Genomic DNA, 15,620 nt, shown 5'->3' with positions numbered 1-15,620 from the left:
GCAACTATGGCTACAACAACTTTATTAAATCTCACATTAATATTTCCTCTTTTTATAAAAAAAAATAATAATTGGATGTTTCTTTTTTGTATACAATCTTAATTACAATCCCACTGTCTTTTTTTATCTTTAATAATTTAGTATTTTTATGTGATTCCCCTCTGTTCAACAAGGGAGGCGAGTCAGGACAGGAGAATATATTTGCTTAGGAAAAAGAACCCACCTACCTCCCTCGTTTCTATCCATTTTCGAGGCAGCTTTTTTACTATATAAACGTCACTCCACACCAAAATTTCTTACCACAACTTATATTGAAGCTGTCTTCCGATCCCAGTCTCGTGTTGCCAGTTTTTTTGCCTTTCATTCCGTAGGGTAAGTGTATATATTATTCACACACACACACACACACACACACACACACACACACACACACACACACACACACATATGTGAATATATTATGAGCTTACATGCATGGGAAGCTAACCAGCCATAAAAACTTCGGCCATGCAGTTTTGATATTGCCCAAGAAGGCATAATTGTGAGAGACCATCGTGTTAATTGGTCACATGAAACTTGAATTTTTTTTTTTAAAAAAAAATAAAATGATTGCTCAAATTTTATCATATTTAAATTTTAAAAAAAAAAATAAAATGATTGCTCAAATTTTATCAAATTTAAATTTCACGTTTGAGTTAGAATGATGCTTCACTTCTTGTTCAATGAATTGTAATTTAGTTTAACTCGAACAATTAGATGAAAATAAAATAATTATTTATTCTTATATATGTTTTTAGTTTTTACAAATATATTTATAGTTTTACGCTTGGAATTTTATGCATGTTAATTCAATTTTGATTACTATACAAAATTCTCGACTTTAAAATGTGATTTTTTTTTTAGTAGAATATAATGCAATTATGGAATGAAGTGAATGAAAGGGATTTTGTTTTTGAATCATGTGATTGATTCTAGGAATAATGAACCGGCCCGGAGATTGGAACTGCAGATCATGCCACCACCTCAACTTCCAAAGGAGGGACTCCTGCCAGCGCTGCGGAGACCCGAGGCCGGGAGAAAGAGGTGATTATGGCGGCTTTGGCGGGAGAGGCGGGCAGTCCTACGGGTTCACGGGACCTGACGTGAGGCCCGGCGACTGGTACTGCTCCGTTGGCAACTGCGGAGCTCACAACTTCGCCAGCCGCTCCAGCTGCTTCAAATGTGGCGCGGTCAAGGATGAAGCCTCCGGAGGCGGCTCCGCTTTTGATGGAGACTATCCACGGCGTGGCTTTGGGTTTGGCGGCGGCGGCGGCAGCCGGTCTGGTTGGAAATCTGGCGATTGGATGTGCACCAGGTACACTTTTTTTTTTTACTTGATTAAACTGCTTGTAAAAAAAAAAAAAATTCAAAACAAATTCGAAGAATAATTATCTTATACCAAAGTTTTACTTTAATCTTTAAAAATTAATTTTAACGTTCAGTTATTGAAAAATCATAGAATGAAATGTTGATAAATAATAATTATTTATATAATTGGGAATATATATATATAGGTTGGGTTGCAACGAGCACAACTTTGCTAATAGGATGGAATGCTTCAAGTGCAATGCTCCGAAGGAAGCCACTAGCAAATCTTCGTTCTAAATGCATGCAAGATTCTCTATTTTTTGGGTAAATTAATTAGTTAATTATTAAATTAAATTTTTATTTCATTTCTATTTTTCAATATATTGGATACAATTTTCAGGTCCACATGATATTAAAGTTGAATAGAGAGAATCGAAAACAAAAGAAGCGCATGCACGTTTTCGGCCTCCACCACAAGCGATTTTCAATTTTCTTTAGAATTTATATTTTTGTCATGTTCATTTTAGGGATCATTAATCAGTTTAAATATTGTTACCTAGGTTTTAATTTTACTTAAGAATGTTGGATAGCCTTGTATTTCTTGTTTTTGTTTTCATTTATATTANTATGATAAAAAAACTAAAGCAATGGTCGAAGTATTTCACACCTACTATTAACGCAAACAAATAACTACAAAAAATTGCAACCAGCGACGGTTTTGAATTCCGTTGCTAAAAACATACATCATTAAAAAAGAAGCAATGGTTTTAAAAAATTGTCGATAAGTTTGCGACGATTTTGGGAAGAACACTGTCGTCAAACCGATTTATGTTTGCTTAATGTCTGGTTGATTTGCGATTTATCCTTAAGAGATGAATCGATTATATTTTAAACCGATTTATGTTAGCCATATGTTTACATATTTTAAAAATTGTCGATAAATTATTATTATTATTTTAAAAATTAATTAATTCGTCCAATAATTTTCAATTTCGAACATAAAACTTACATTAACAAGTCGTGACCGCTTATCAATGAGTGATCCTTCTGTGTATCTATGTGCGTGCATATAGAGCTCCCATGATGCAGGGTCTCGTCCATGCTTGCTGACGCTATATTGAATATTGAATAGCAATAACAATAATAATATTACTTACCATTGTAAGTTTGATCGTAACAATTACATACGATAAAAAGAGTGCTAATAAATAAGTTAGCTACCATAGTAGCTCCATGTGGAGTATAAGACTTCGAGCCTACAATATGTTTGGTCGTGCTAGTCCCTGGGCCTGGAGGTTCGTTGTTTCTATTTTTCTTGTTCTTGGCCACCCTGGCTTCCCATCCTTCGTTCTGCCAAACAACATTCCATGTGACCCACTGTTCCTCAGTTACTATCTGAGGATACCACCCAATTTTCTCAACAAGTATATGGTGTGGCGGTAAAGGTTACCACACTATCTAAATCATAAATGTCTGATCGATACCACCGATACTTCTCCTACAAATTTGTAGTTAACAGTATCAATAAATTTTAATTTAAATCCAAGTCAAAGTGATAAAAATATTTAAATTGTCTCTAATAATAGTACACATACTATCGATATTTGTAGGACCAAACGCTTGTCGTTTTACTAAAAGTTATAGGCGATAGTAATTAACAGTGCAACTTAAATATTTTAAATCGTATAACAACTCAAGCACCACACTTCTATTGTTATACCCAGCAGAGATAATTATTGCATTCAAAAATCTCCCTCTCAAGAATTGCACTCCTTGTAATCAATGAGAATTGAATCCGTGACCTTGACTCTGATACCAATTGTTAGGACCGAGCGCTTGCCACTTTACCAAAATTCAATGAAACTCAAATCTTGTAAATTGTACAGTAGCTCAAGCATCATGTTTCGATTGCTCTACCTAAAAGAGAAATTAACAATATCTTTCTCAATAATTACACTCTTTACAATAAATGAGAATCGAACCTCGTGACATTGACTCTGATACCGATTATAAGGCCTAGCTCTTGTCGCTTTACCAAAAGCTATAAGTTGTAGTAATAGTACAACTTAAATATTTTAAACTGTACAAATCTCAAGTACCACATTTCAAATTTTTATACCCAACCGAGAAAATTATTGCACCCAATNTTAGTATGTATTAATTAACTTTGATAAAAAGATATATTAAAAAATTTAAAAATTTTAAAAATAAGTTTTTATAAAAAAATGTTCAAAATATTAAATAATATAATAAAATTTTATTAAGTATAAATTATAATATTTAATATTAATGTATACATTCTTAAAATAAAAATTAATAAAAATATTTATATACATAATTATACATAATTTTCTACATCGTAAATGAATATTTATATAATTATTATCAATTAACATATTGTATATTTATATAATTATTATCAATTAACATACATAAATAAATATAATAAAGCACATGCATCTATTTATATATATTAGTTACATATAACATAAAATTAACTAGTACAAAAAATTAAATAATATGACATATACAACAATTTCATATCAAAATCTATTGGTTAAAAATAAGACTGTGTATATATAAGACATGCAATTTATGCACTACATGTGTACATCTAATATATAATTACAAAATAAATAATATGCGCACAATTCTATACAAAATCTATTACAGTAAATTAAATTTCTATATATATATATATATAAAACACACACACACATATATAGAAATATATGAGAAAAAACTTGGTTGAAACGTGAACTTATAAAGTTGAAGTCGTGAACCAGATCTGCATCATTAAACAAAAACAAAAGTTAAAATAATTAAAATGCACGAAATTCGACAAAAAAGACAAAAATACATCCATACTAGAGGAAAAAGACGAAAATCACTGAAAAAATTAAATGAGATATATATAGGCTACTAGCACAAACGAAAGTCAATTTTCAAATTTCAAAATATCGAAGAAATTTATGTTTGAAATAGAGACAAAATTTATACATAAATCGTCATTTTGTATTCAAATGCGACGATTTTATAAATTTTATCGCTAATTGTAGCAATAGAAATATTCAGATGACGATGGTACTGTCTCTAAATTAGCGACGATTTATATTAATATGTTGCTAATAAGAAAACCGTAGGCAAATTACGTCGCTAAAACAAATTTTTTTTAGTGAATGTTGATACACCTAATTTATATGCAAATTAACAATCACACATTGCATGTTCACTAGTAAGCATTTTGAAGGTATTAATCAATACTCCATTCCTAGCATGATTAGAAGCTCAGCTCGCGTGGTTCACCGGTTCCACCGAAAACTCTCATTTGTTGAAGCGGAGCATAGTGCGCTTTAGGGGCCGAGCGATAAATGTATATTTTTTCGTTTCATGTTATTCACTGTCTTTCGATCTAATATAATTTTTAAATTTGAGATAATCTAAAGATGAAAAAACAAATGATTACAAATCCAAGTTAACATTGGATTCCCGAGCTTTTGAGTTCTTTTCATTGACCTCTTTAATGGGGCATGCTTAGGCAAAGGGATAAGTGGTCAAAAAGTAAACGCAAATTGATTAATGTCTATTACTACACTCCATTATTTAGCTTTTATGAAGATTCTTGTCTCGCTTTAAGATGGCTTTACATTCCCTCATGTGGTTTCTTGATACAAGTCAATTGAGGCCTAGGGAATAATCATAAATGAATATCATCTCACTTGGATTGTACAACATATTAATACATTAAATTAATATGATTTATTCAATGAGTGGAATATATATAGATAGATAGATATATAGAATTTGTGCCCAAGTAGCTAACTTGTTGCTTGAGATTTATTAAATCTTATGTAAAAAACAATCTTTATTTTAATAATATTTTACGATTTTAATCAATTATGACATTTACTTTATTTGTATACTCTTGCAAGCTGCATATATAAAGTCCTTGAATATACTATAGGTACCATGAGGTCTGCCTCGCAACATAACACCATGAAACTCATTAGGAAGTGTACCGTATATTCTAAACACGTTCTTAATCGAATCGGCCGCCTAAAATAAGGATAAATACCGTTTGAGCTTGAGACTAGCATCTGTGATGTAAACGTCATGTTTAATTAGTAAGGGCATGGAGATTTCCATTCATACATATGAGTGATCAGATGATGATGCGCTGAACAACCCTCCCTTAGGCTATCCAAGTGGTTATCACTTATCGAGTGGAATAGATCGCGGTTATGATTGTACACTATTAGTCCTTAGACCCGGGACAACGTAGAAGCTCTATATACTAGCATACACTTTGATCCGTTTACCGACTTCACTAAGGGCCATCAGGTGACGAGATTGAGTGTAGTTTCGAGATAAGTAGAGCCAATAGATTGTAGTCCGAGATTCACATTTTCCTACGGTTGAATATATCATATATGATCTGATGAGTTAATAGTACAAAGAGTCTCTGGCCAAAGCAAAACATGTGCTTAAGGGAAAGACATTTTCCTAGTTGCACATACCATGACACTATTATTACTCAAAGATACATCACATCTTTATTGAATTCATTTGCAACTTTCGATATACTAATAGTTGCAGATTCGACCGAAATATATGAGTTGAAGGTGCTGTGATATACGCTAACTATAGCTTAAGGTTCTTGTAACGCCCCAGATTCGACGACTGTCCTCACTGTATCAAGACGAGTCTTTCCAGCATGCTTATGTCCTCACTCCCGCGCCCCATAGGAACCTTCCTGTATCAAGACGAGTCTTTCCAGCGTGCTTATGTCCTCACTCACACGAATTCTAGGAAACTTCCCAGGAGGCCACTCATCCCAAAATTGCCCCAAGTCAAGCACGCTTAACTTTGGAGTTCTTATGTAATGAGCTACCGAAAAGAAGATGAACCTTATTAATATGAGTAGTACATATCAAATATTTTAAGCCTTTCTCAACTGCACAGTCTCATACCTGAACAGTTTCAGAATCCCTCTCCTTTCGGTGTAAGATCGGTTCATTCATGTTCTCTCCTCTCGGAAGTCTGCCAGGAGCCGCTCATTGTCCGTGCAACCTCATGGCACCAACGATCACTCGTGCCCTCTTCGGCCCCAGGCCTCACATGCCCACCAGTTTTCGTTTGGTTCGTCCCCGAACCACACCGTACTAGGAGAGGTCGGCTGTCCAGGAAATTCGAACTACGTAACATGAATGCATGCAATCTAGGGTTTTATTTAAAATATGCGTTCAATGACTTTTATGCATTTAATGAAAGAATATTGCATGGGTATTTTAAAGTTTCATGCATTAGGATTTTAAGTTGCATTTCGCGCTCGAACGGGTAACTGAAACCGGGGATAATCAGGAAAAATATTTTTATATAATAGTTATTTTTAATTATTTAATATGAGGTTTTTTTAAGTATGATTTTTGAAAATGGGCCTTGGTTGGGTTTTTTTACCCGCCGGGATATATTTTTCGTCGGTACGCAAATTTTATCGATTGAGAGGATTTTTTAGGGTTCAGACATTATTTTAAAAAATGTACCTAAACGAAATATTTTTCGGGAGTGTTTTTGGGCTTCATGAGTTTATTTTTATGATTAATGGGCTCAAAATCCTTTTATCCACTTAACTTTTGAGGTCCCATTAGTACACATTATGTAACCTAATTACCATCTAAACTAAACCCTAAACCTATTTTATAATCTTGGTCGCCCATTTCATTTTTCCAGCAGCACCCTCACGTAAAAATAACAGCAATTTCTCCTCTTTTCAGCAGCAAGCTTCGGCCCCCATAGATTTTTTGAAGAAAGCTTCTTCACCGCCTATCCGGTTCACGTCCTGCGCGTAGTTCTTTGAGTTTTCAAGCCTATAAACATTAAGGCACGTCATGTATCTTCTTTTTCTCATAATTCCTGATGTATTTATACTGATATGCGTGCCATGTGTGAATATTTCTTAGTTCATGCATATTAAATCGTTCATTTCATCGGTTGGTTCGAATTTCGCATGTCTTGGCTTGCAACTCACGTTTTTATGATTCTTGTGCAAGGGGACTGCCAAGTTATGTGGTTATGGGACTGTACACGTTGAGGATTATGGTGTCAAGGGGCTGGAGTTGGGTGAGGCTCGAGTTCTAGCATAGGCCGATCGAGTTCCTTGGGTTTGCAGCTTGGTTGTGAGTAGATCAGTTGTTGGGACCGAGCCGGTGGTGCAAGGGCCGATCCAAGCCATGGACCAGATGGTGGGTCTGAGACACGGCCTAGGAGGCTCGAACACTGTTGGATCTAACCTCGCAGCCGATCGATCGAGTTGAGGGAAGGTTGGCTCGGTTGGGGCTCTTTTGGTAGTTCGTGAGTGTGTGCGTTGTGCGGTGTGCATGGTATGAGGGCAGTGTTTAGGTCGGTCCAGGAAGGTCCAGAGGGGGCTGGGAGGGGCTTGTTCGAGGCTGGCCCAAGGTAGTTAGGTGTAAGGCCGATGGTTTGGTCCAAAGTCGCGATTAGGGTTACGGCTAGAAGGTGCAGAAAATTCTAGCAACCTTTGGGCTTGTTTCGTGGGTCATAAATGGGCTGGAACAAGTGGTTTAGAGGCTGGACATGTAGGTTCGAGTTGGGAAAAAATTTATTAGGTTTCGGGTTGATCATGATTAAAATCGAGATCCCGATCCAAGTTTTAAAACGAATCATATAAGTTTCAAAACGGACTTGAGTTTACGTCTAAGAAATTTTTATAAATATGTTTTGGGGTGTTTTAAGGAGTTTGGTACGCTTAGGATAAAAAATTTGAGGTCCAGGAGTGAAATGGTCAATTAGGGTTCCTAGGGAAAAATGGTCATTTTGCATCTGGGTCGAGTTAGAAGTCCTTGCAGCGCCCTGAGCACGAGTTGTCATGTTTTTAAATGTTTATGTTATCGCGTATATGAATTTTTATGAAATTATGATAAATACGTTGCATGCTTGATTTTAAGGAAAAATTACGTATATGCATGATTTTGATAAGTGATGAAAATGATGTTGTTTTTGAAGGATGAGAGTTGGTTGTGACTGACGATATATGTATACGATGATGATGTAAGGCCAAGGCTCAATGGATGGGTAATACTGTCGCTGGTGTCCCCGTCGCCGAGTACCGCGGTTATGTAGATGAATCATCGAATAGAGCTGATACGATAGAGCTGATACGAAAGTCACAACTAACGAACTGAATTCGATTAAGGAAAATGAATAAGTATATGATGATATGATGAGATGTTTTTGACACGCTATGCTATGATATGAAATGTATTTTTATTACGGTACTTTTCACTGTTGCATATTATGTATATGTACTTGGTATTAAAGTTACAGGTGTTTTGAGTCTTTAGAATCACTAGGTGTGAATGATACAGGTGATCATTTTTATCAGAAGGTTGGAGGTGTCGAAGACTGAGTAGGCGGAGTTAGATGTGCGCACGTGAACCCGATGAACTTATTTCTTTCGCACAACATGTTTTGAGATAGGAGAGGACATGAATATTTTTACTCATTCATTTTATTACGTTATTGGTTATCAGGATGTTTACACGCTTCATACTCGAATTATTTTAAAAAAAACGCATGACTAGAGTTGACGATTTGTCTATTTTTAAAGTCGTAGTATTTTTACATGTTTGTTGATAACTATTATTTTATAAATGTAAATTTTCAGCGGTATCACATGCATGCATTTAGATACAATTTTTGAGTATTAGCTTTCAAAAAAATTAGTAGCATTTTAAGCAATAGACGTTTCAGTTCTTGCAGGCACTATCAGTGAAACCTAGGGGATCATAAAGTGATGCTACTAGACGCTCTTACCATTATCCGATGGGTGATTAACTTGAGTTCTAACATTTTTTATTAAAGGATCGATGAAAAGAATGTGACTAATTAGGGTAAGCTCGAATAAGAATAAATGTTATTTTGAATCAAATGAAATTGTGAAACCACAACTAGCTATATCCCTGAACTATTGAGGGTTACACAAGTTTTGGATTCTATGTTCCCGTTAAGATAGTCAAGTTCAAAAGGTTGAATTTGGCGATTGTAGTTTGATAGAGATAAAAAAAAAACTTCTTATAAAGAAGTTTTTATGGTGATTTCATATGATAGAAGATGTGTAAGTTAGCTTAATTGTTAATTAAGTGAAGAGAGTGGAAACATGTATTTTGGTGAAATCACTACAAAAAAAAGGCTAAAGACAATGGTTTTTCACCGTTGTCGTAGGTCTTGTAACACCGTTGTTAAAGGCTCTGTGGTTAAAAGGTGTGCTCAAAGACAACGGTTTTTATCCGTTGTTGTAGCTACAATTTGCGACAATTTTTGAAAAACCAGCGACGGTTTTTTTCATGATTTCCGTCGCTAATATTTTCAGTAAAATAAAAAAATTACTTTTAATAATTTAATAAATAAAAAAACTTACAATTTGACTATGCTAACAATATTCATGATCTTAACTAACACTTAAAAATTTACGAAAAATTAAAACGAAAAAATTTACCCTAAATAGAAACTAAAATCGTGTAAGAGAGAGAAATTTTAAGTGTTGTGAAGTGGTGTGGAAGAAAATGGACCGAAAATACGGATATTTATAGACAATTTGCGACGGTTTTTGATTAAGCTACGGTAATTGCAAAACCGTCGCATGTTTTAAATTTGCGACGGTTTTGTTACAACCGTCGCTAACGGTTTAAGCAAAACCGTGGCTAATTTAAAACATGCGACGGTTTTACTTAAACCGTTGCTATATATAGCGACAGATTATACACTGTCGCTAAATTTAGCGACGGTTTTAAACCAAACTGTCGTTATTTTTAAATTAGCGACGGTTTTGCTTAACCCAGCGACGGTTTCAGCAAATCCGTCGCTAAATATGGGTTCTTTGTCCCAAAAACACGTTAATCGTGTTGTCGATTGTTCAAAAAAACACTCTAAAAGTCAACGGACCCTAAGAAACGCTCAAAGACAACGGTATAGAAACGCCTAAAAACCATATTTAGCGACGATTTTGCTGAAATCGTCGCTAAAAGTAGCAACGGTTTAAGCAAAACCGTCGCTAATTTAAAAGATAGCGACAGTTTGGCTTAAAATCATCGCTAAATTTAGTGACGCTGTATAATCCGTCGCTATATATATCAACGGTTTAAGTAAAATCGTCGCATGTTTTAAATTAGGGATAGTTTAAGCCCGTCGCTAATTTTAGCGACGGTTGTAACAAAAACCTCGCAAATTTAAAACATGCGACGGTTTTGCAATTACCAAAAATGGATCAGTAAAAATTTGATGTTCGAAATTTTCAATTTTCATTATATGAACAAGATTTATAATATCGTTACATCTGCGTTGTTTGATATTCGATTAGGGTTATAATGAGTTCACAATATTTTATTTAATAAATTTAGAATCTACTAATTAAAAAAAAATGTTAGTAGTGTTGACTACTTTATGTACATGACTATCATGAAGTATTCTATAAGGTCTAGAATTTGTTTATTAATTAACAATTAATTAATAAATTAAATAATGATAATTTAATTTACATATATGTCTTTACATATATATATATATGTGTGTGTGTGTGTGTGTGTGTGTGTGTGTGTGTGTGTGTGTGCAACATGTGAATTTTAATCAATTAGTGAAAATAGGAATTCTAATGAGATTAAGATTATGAATTCTAATATGAGCTAGATTTTTGTTGTGATCAGGAATCAAATTTTATAAATATTTCATTGAGGGTCATATGAAATAACACACGTTTTACACCTAGATTTTTGGCTGACAAACATTTGTCCACCATAATTTTTCTTCTTCTCTTCCCTCACAAAATTCGGCCACCCAATTTTCACAAAGAAAATTCCGGCCAATTCTACGGCTACAACGTCGCCTGATTTCTGGAATGCATCCGATCCAAACTTGACGCAAAGTCGTGTAAGATTTCTAGTTCAATCTACACGAGGAACAAAGTCTCCGATTGTAGACTTGATTAGACGATCAAAGGAGGGGATGCGTTCGTATGGATTTACAATAAAGACCAACTCCACTAATATCGGACTGGTTTGGTGTCCGACATTTAATACGCAAAGATAAACAAATCTAAACGGCTGTGAATATTTTTAAACATACGACGGCCAATGAATGTTTTGAACGTCAAAACTAAAAAATTTTAAACTTCCGTTGAGGTATGAGAAAACGGTACTCCAACAACATATATATATATATATTACCTTTAAGGTTCAAACGGTAAATTTTATACTACCCTCAGGATAATATTACAATAATTCATCTAAAGGTACATATTTTATCTTCTAACATGTGAGATCCAATGAAAAAGCATGAACCACACATATATTAATTAATAATCATCTTTTAATACACTTTTAAAACATTGTCTTAAGATTAATATCTAATTTTTCACGTCCAAACAGTCATTTTAGACGTACTTATTTTGTGCCAATGCATGCATATGTTATTATTTAATTTATTCCGTTAGCGGATTGGACAAGTTGTTCCTTGATAAAATTATTAATGATTAATTAATTGTAAATCACTCATTTTTAGAAGAGAATCTTATGAACAAATCTTGTATTGTACAATAAGGGAATTGAGAAAAGCTTTTCTTTTCTTTTGATAGATTTTTTTTCAACATGTTGGTAGGATTGTTTATAGGGGTTTCATGTTAGTTTAAATAGGATATATTGTTCATTTCACGATGACTATTTAGTGATATGAAATAGACACTGTTTTCTATTTTGCAACTCGATTAGGCTTTAAATACTTGAGATACACAATGAGGTATTTTTTGAATTCCCCCAACATAATTGACGGAAAAAAAATTTGTGGGAAAAGAATCAAAGAGGAGATGAATTTGGGCAGAGAGAATAGATCGATGTCAATTTTATTTAGTTCCAAGATTTTTAGTTCATTACTTGAAAACAGGTTCACTAGGTTATTTCTTTTCATTGTCCATCTCTGGTAGAGAAAGGTATAATTTTAAGATCATTCTAACTTAAAAAATGGTTTTTTTTTTTAATTAATTCGATCATCTGATTTTCATTCAAATACTGAAACAACGCCAGACATGTTGTTAATATCAAATGTCAATTCAATAATGTGTAATATCATATCAGTTTCGTGACGATTATTGAGATTCATCCCTATTTATTGTGCTAAAGCCAAGTTTGACAAGTGAGATAATCAAAATTATATCTAGACCTACTTAAATGAAGCTATTTGAAATGTTCAAATAACTTCTTTTTAACTTTAATTTCCTTGTTTATAAGTAATTGTGTGTGTGTGAGAGCGCTGATCGCGTGCGTTTTCTTTCATATGCTTGTTCGATTGAGAGAGTATATTAATTGTGCTCTGTTTTATTTCCACACGTTTCACCAAGTTAGTTTGAGTCTAATTAAATGAAGTGCCTGCTAAGATCAATGAGATACAAACATTGAGATACAATAGCTTGGTTTTTGAAACACTGAATACCGATAAATTAAATTGAGTTTTATTTCAAAATCATTTTGAATTAGGACTTATCAATTGCTTAATCAAAACTCCTAGCACACTCTCGATAGTAGAACACAACATCACAATCAGCATAAGTTTTATTATCTCTTATTTCAACACTTCAAACACAATCTTTTACATCTTTGTGTAAAGACTATCACTCAAATATTCTATCAAGATCATCTTTCTTTTGTGTGAGTGATTTGTGTGTATGAGGATTTTATCTTTTACTGTGTATATATATTATATGTATCCTCACACTTGAGCTTGCTCTCATTCTAGCTAATTTTCTTTATATAAGTTGCTCATGTTTTGAATCTCCTTCAAAAGTGTGCATTTGATTCAAGATGTTATATTTATATGCTCCAATAATGATTTGTACATTAGATACAATAATATGACCATTTTGGAAGGTTCTGGAAAGTTTTTGAGATTAAAACGGTCAAATCCGTCTTGTTTGACATTTTTCCCGAGCCATAATGATTTTAAGCCTACTTGCCAGTTAGTCTCGTCAACTAGGCTCGTTTCAGTTAGGCTGAGACTTGATGATTTGATGTCTGAGTCTTGCTGATTTCATCATATGCAGAACCAACAACATTTTAGCAGTTTATTAGCTTCTGAAACTCCGATTCAGATTTCGACTTGTGAAGATTATTTTCAGATAATCGTCTTAGATTCATAAATTATATTGAATCGTTCCATTTCGATAATCGATCTGATCAGGTTGACCAAAACACCACAATCGTTTATGTCGAACTTATTACTGTTTTCATTACAATCAATTTGGTATTCCAACCATCATTTTGCTCAGATAACATTCGATTTATCCTAACTGAACAAAAATAAGACATATCAAATTGAGTATTCTAATAAATTAGTTTGACGACTGGTCATTTGCATTATCGAGCTATGAGATATTATCGACACACTGCAACTCACCAGATTTTCAATTTTGCTAAATTCGAGTTATATTTTTTAACTCGAGCTAGTAACTTCACACTTAGTAAATTGTTATTGTCTCTACAATAAAGTGTGATACGATTTTAAATCTATAGCTTTAATTCCTTGGTTAATCAATTTTAATTGTGGCTAAACTTCAATTTAATGGTGTCTCTATGTCATTGCTAATAATAATTAAGGACATACATTCAATTTCGTAATGGCTATTGATTTGACTCTTCATTCGTATGAAAGAATAACTCGAGTATCTTTAGTGAAAGCAGACTGCGAGCCTATCGGGGTAATCATTGTCTATCAAATAAAGAATGTTCAATATTTTCATTTTTAACTAAATAATATTAGTAAAAAATCATTTAAATATATATTATTTGATTTTTTACTAATATTATTTAGTAAAAAATTGAAAATGATTAATTAAAAAATTTGGACATTCTTTATTTGAGAGACGATGATCATAAATATATAGTATCATAAAATTTTAAATTTAATTGACTGAGATATATGGAAATTGACATGCTTGTGTATTGGAATTTTTGAAAACAAGTAGGATTAAGTTACCCCAGGTAAAATCATAATTTAAATCCAATTACTCATATTTTATTAAATTATCATTATTAATATATTGATATTACGAATTTATTATGAAGACAAAGCTGGGCCAAATTTGTTTATTATAAAGTTCAGCTCATGATTTTTAAATTTTTCCTAATAAATTTTAATCTTTTCTTGCTAAATATTGTGGAACTAACCCAATTTTTTTAATACTTCAGCCCACAGTTTTTTTATGGTCCCAAATATATATTAAATTATATGAGCCTAACATTGAGGAAACTAATCGATTTTCTCTGTTCTTACGAATATGCAATTTCTTCTTATGTACTAAATATTTTAGAAGAATGATTTCCATTTAAAAAAAATATTAATGATTAAAATAAAATTCAAGAAATCGGATGATACTGAGTTGACACTCACGTATTTTTATGTACTTCAATCGTACATATTTATGTGATCATCGATCAAGTAACACTTACCTATTGGATATAAAATTTTCTATGTTACATTACATCCAACACACACACATATATATATATCGTGCACATATGATACGTGCGTACCCCGTAAATATTTTTTTGTAAAAAATGTTCATAATTCAAAATATTAATCGGTCAATATATATATATATATATATATATATATAGACATTAAAGACATTAAAGTCAGCTTGGCCCGCCAACTCTTTAATGTTAGCTTTTTTGCCATGTAAAAAGAAGCAAAAACAAAGCGATCTTTTAATCCCACTAAAAACCCCATAAAAACCTTCCTAGTTTTCGCCATCATTGACCTTCACAGTAATTGAAAGAATTTTGTTTCACATATAGTAAGGATTGTGTGTATCATATATATATATATATATATATAGTTATTGTCTCGAACGTTGTAACACCTCGTGACAACATTCAACAGAATAATATAACATACAAATAAATAACATAATTAAAAATAATACAAAGATAATTATACACAAGTATGCCTAAATAAAAAAATCATTAGACAAAAATTAAGTTTACAAAATCAATTTTAATGAAGAAACAAAAAACTGTCTTCTTTAACAAGTTAAGGAAATAAATTGCATCATAAAATATAAATAACAAAAATAATTAAAACACAAGAATAGAAATATGTGTGGCCTAAATTTGGACCAACAAAAAAATTCTTCAATCAACACTTTGTACGGGTACTCTCTTCAAGTATCTTCAACATGTAATGACAACATGGTGAAACAACGAGCTTCATTT

The 15,620-nt window shown here is 32.8% G+C and overlaps 1 protein-coding gene across 3 annotated transcripts; it reads left to right on the top strand.

The window, feature by feature from the left end:
- Positions 1–202: 202 nt before the first annotated feature.
- LOC140983265 (RNA-binding protein involved in heterochromatin assembly dri1-like) lies at positions 203–1,971 on the top strand. 3 transcript variants are annotated; one of them, XM_073450231.1, is made up of 4 exons: positions 203–372; positions 976–1,354; positions 1,554–1,671; positions 1,748–1,971. In XM_073450231.1, exons 2-3 carry the CDS (start codon positions 981–983, stop codon positions 1,642–1,644), a joined length of 465 nt encoding a protein of 154 aa, XP_073306332.1. In that variant the 5' UTR covers positions 203–372; positions 976–980; the 3' UTR covers positions 1,645–1,671; positions 1,748–1,971. The 3 variants fall into 3 exon arrangements, with proteins under 3 accessions (XP_073306332.1, XP_073306329.1, XP_073306330.1); XM_073450228.1 differs by having other exon boundaries at positions 204–372; positions 1,554–1,968; XM_073450229.1 differs by lacking the exon at positions 203–372 and adding an exon at positions 447–541 and having other exon boundaries at positions 1,554–1,970.
- Positions 1,972–15,620: the final 13,649 nt, after the last annotated feature.

This window comes from Primulina huaijiensis, chromosome 8 (assembly GCF_012295235.1).
Source record: "Primulina huaijiensis isolate GDHJ02 chromosome 8, ASM1229523v2, whole genome shotgun sequence".
Classification (NCBI taxonomy): Eukaryota; Viridiplantae; Streptophyta; class Magnoliopsida; order Lamiales; family Gesneriaceae; genus Primulina; species Primulina huaijiensis.
Note: the sequence above shows the minus strand (reverse complement) of the source record. Positions and strands in the feature narration are given on the sequence as shown.

Excerpts from the sequence above, each read along its gene's own strand:
- LOC140983265 (XM_073450231.1), top strand. The coding sequence starts at position 981 with ATGAACCGGCCCGGAGATTGGAACTGCAGATCATGCCACCACCTCAAC. Across the intron at positions 1,355-1,553 it reads GGCGATTGGATGTGCACCAG|GTTGGGTTGCAACGAGCACA; the intron begins GTACACTTTTTT and ends ATATATATATAG.